At 42.1% G+C, this 3,340-nt stretch overlaps 1 protein-coding gene across 1 annotated transcript in view; it reads right to left on the bottom strand.

Annotated features, from left to right (window-relative positions):
• LOC109233205 overlaps positions 1 to 605 on the bottom strand; it is a 4,114-nt gene extending 3,509 nt beyond the window's left edge. The window contains exon 1 of the mRNA XM_019398988.1: positions 180 to 605. Coding sequence (XP_019254533.1) covers positions 180 to 488 — 309 coding nt within the window. The 5' untranslated portion in view covers positions 489 to 605. The remainder of the gene's footprint in view (positions 1 to 179) is intronic.

The raw sequence follows: 3,340 nt of genomic DNA, 5'->3' as shown, positions 1-3,340 counted from the left end.
CCCCCCACCCACCCACCCACAAACTCCCCAAACCAGAACAAACCCATTTTCAGATCTAACCTCATTTCTCCCTATTTCCCCAATTAAACAATATAAGCCTTCAACTTTAACCCTATACAAAAAATTGAACACAATGAAGAGAGAAAAACAAAGAGAGAGTAAGTGGGATGAGATCATACAGGGAAAAAGTTGGAAGTGTTGATAGTAAGGAGAGAGATCTCATCCACTTTAGGTCTGAACACAGCAAGCTGAGAATTTGCTGACGAAAGAGAGAGCCTTTTATCGCAAGGAGACAACTGAACTGAACTGTTGAGGAAAAATGATGTTCTTGAACTAAATGCAATTCCAAAACTAAACCCATCTGATTTCTGCACCTTTGCATCAGCGCAGGGTGAGTACACGTGGTTCGTGTCACTCCGCGATTGTGCTAAAAAGGTCAGAGATGAGATTAGTAGAAAGAATAGTGGTAAAACCCTCTGAATCGCCATTGTTAGAGGGCCGTGATTTTGTGAAAAGAAAGAGACTAAGGAGTGGAAAAGCCAGCGGACAATTCGGGAAGGCCAGAGAAGGCACAGCAGTATTGTACCTAACACAACAACATGTTGTCAACCTTTTATTTATATTCAGAAAATATTGCCAAAATATTATATTAATTCATTATTATTGTTGATAGGAGTAGTATTTTTGGTCTTTTTCAAATTGCGACTTTAGTCCTTATAATATATCTAACCAGATATATTAACTTTCACAGTAATAGACCGTTGCAGTTTTGATCGATTTACTTGTGAATATTTATGAATTTACCAAAATTATTACATGTTTCAATATTTGATTAGCTATGTGTTATATTAAATTTGTATGTTACTCCATATTTGAGGGTAATATTATTTGAAAAGTAGTCGAGAATATGATATATTTCTTACATATAAGACCTGTATACGGTGGAAAATCGGGGCTTCGATGGAAAAGGTGATACTACGTCGAGAGGCCACAACGCCGAGGGAAGAAGGCATACCTCGAGATAATACTGTTATGATTCAGTAACAAAAAGAGCGAGATACCCGCAACGGCCCGAAGATCACGGCGTAAATTGCGGAATGGATTGACCCTTGGCAGTTAGACAGCTGTCAATCATGATTTCCTACTGTAATTAGAAGTGTACCTTATTTAGGTATCCCCTATTATATAAAGGAGAGCCCATTCATTTGTAAGACACGTTTTTCGACTGATAAGAAATACATGCACTTTACTCTCTAGCTATTACTGTTCATCAGGGTTATTTTATAACTTGCTATTCCTACTATTCCACCTCGATACTGTCATAATATGAGGTCGAGATTTGGCTTGCACACCGGTTTGACTTATTTTATTCTTTGATTTATATATTTAATTCCTTGTTTATCAATTGGTATTGGATTAAATCACATATCCTTAAAACCACAATATAAGTTTAATTGTTACTCGGATTTTAGGGTAAACAGTTTGTCGCCCAACGTGGGCCTAAGGATATAGTGATTGTTTCAGTGCTGATAGCACACGTTATTTTCACACTTGTTCTTGTCAAGAATTTTTGTTCTCAGGTTAAAACATGTCAAATTCACAAAACGCACCCGTACATGGTGATGGTGGTCTCTCCAGGAGTCGGGGTGCCACCGGCTAATCTCGGGGGAGTACCGGTCGCCGATCCAGTTGATATCAGTTCGCACATAGCTTTGAATGTGGATTTAGGCGCAGACCCCGAAGGGAGTGTACGCAGGGAAGGCCGATCTGATGGCCAAGTAGCACAGGGCGTAGGAGACGGGGGAGTTAGTCTCCAAGTAATATTCGAGATGCTACAGGCTCAGCAGACTGCTATTGCTCAGCTTCAAAGTCAACATAGAACTCTGAGTGTGGTAGAACCAGAAATCACTCACCGTACCGAGCTAATGCCAGAAAGGTCAGACTAACGGATCAAGGGCTGATCCTACAATTATGAAGATGCTCGAGGAGCTCACCAAAAGAATCGAGTCGGGAGAGAAGAAAATCGAAGATAATGATAAGAAAGTGGAAGCATACAACTCCCGAGTTGATCAAATACCTGGGGCACCCCCGATCTTAAAAGGTTTGGATGCAAAAAAGTTCATGCAAAAGCCTTTTCCTCAGAGTGCAACTCCGAAGCCCATTCCAAAGAAGTTCCGTATGCCAGATATACCTAAATACAATGGGACAACCGATACTAACGAACACATCACTTCTTACACATGCGGGAATAAAGGAATTGACTTAAATGATAATGAGATAGAGTCGGTTTTGTTGAAACAATTTAGGGAAACTTTGTTAAAGGGAGCAATGATTTGGTATCACAACCTGCCACCAAATTCCATCAACTCATTTGTCGTGTTAACAGACGCCTTCGTGAAGGCGCACGGCGGGGCCATAAAGGTCGCTACAAGGAAATCGGACGTTTTTAAGATAAGACAGAGGGGTGATGAAATGCTGAGGGAGTTCGTATCCCAATTTCAAATGGAACGCATGGAGTTGCCACCGGTCACAGATGATTGGGCCGTTCAAGCTTTCACCCAAGGGTTGAACGAGTGGAGTTCGATAGCATCACGACAGTTGAAACAAAATTTGGTCGAGTATCGAACTGTAACCTGGGCAAATGTGCACAATCGATATCAATTGAAGATCAGGGTCGAGGATGACCAATTAGGAGCCTCTTCCGGTTCAGTGCATCCAAACAGGTTAGCAGTTAAAACCCATAGGGACACCGATAGGGAACCAAGGTCGAACAGGGAGCGATATCAACCATATACCACGGATCGAAGGAACAATGGCTTGGGACGCAATCCCCCCGGAATGATCAAAGAAACGATCGAGGACAAAATTCTCGACGACTTATGAGTAAAAGCAGTTTTGATAAGCATGTCGATCCTGTGGAGGCACCTCGATTATCGGAATATAACTTTAGCGTTGATGCATCAAGCATTGTATCGGCAATTGGAAGGATCAAAGATACTAGATGGCCCAGACCCATATAAACCGATCCTTCCCAAAGAAACCCAAATTTGATGTGCAGGTATCATGGCACTCATGGTCACAAGATCAAGGATTGCAGGCAATTAAGGGAAGAGGTAACCCGTCTATTCAACGAGGGCCACCTTCGAGAGTTCCTGAGCGATCGAGCCAAGAACCATTTCAGAGATAGAGACGCCAATAGGAAAAATGAACAAGAGGAACAGCAGCATGTCATTCATATGATCGTCGGCGGGGTCGATATTCCACAAGAGCCCATATTCAAACGCACTAAGGTATCAATTACTAGGGAGAAACGGACCCGAGTTTACGTGCCCGAGGGCTC

The sequence above is a fragment of the Nicotiana attenuata genome, chromosome 10 (genome assembly GCF_001879085.1).
Source record: "Nicotiana attenuata strain UT chromosome 10, NIATTr2, whole genome shotgun sequence".
NCBI lineage: Eukaryota > Viridiplantae > Streptophyta > Magnoliopsida > Solanales > Solanaceae > Nicotiana > Nicotiana attenuata.
Note: the sequence above shows the minus strand (reverse complement) of the source record. Positions and strands in the feature narration are given on the sequence as shown.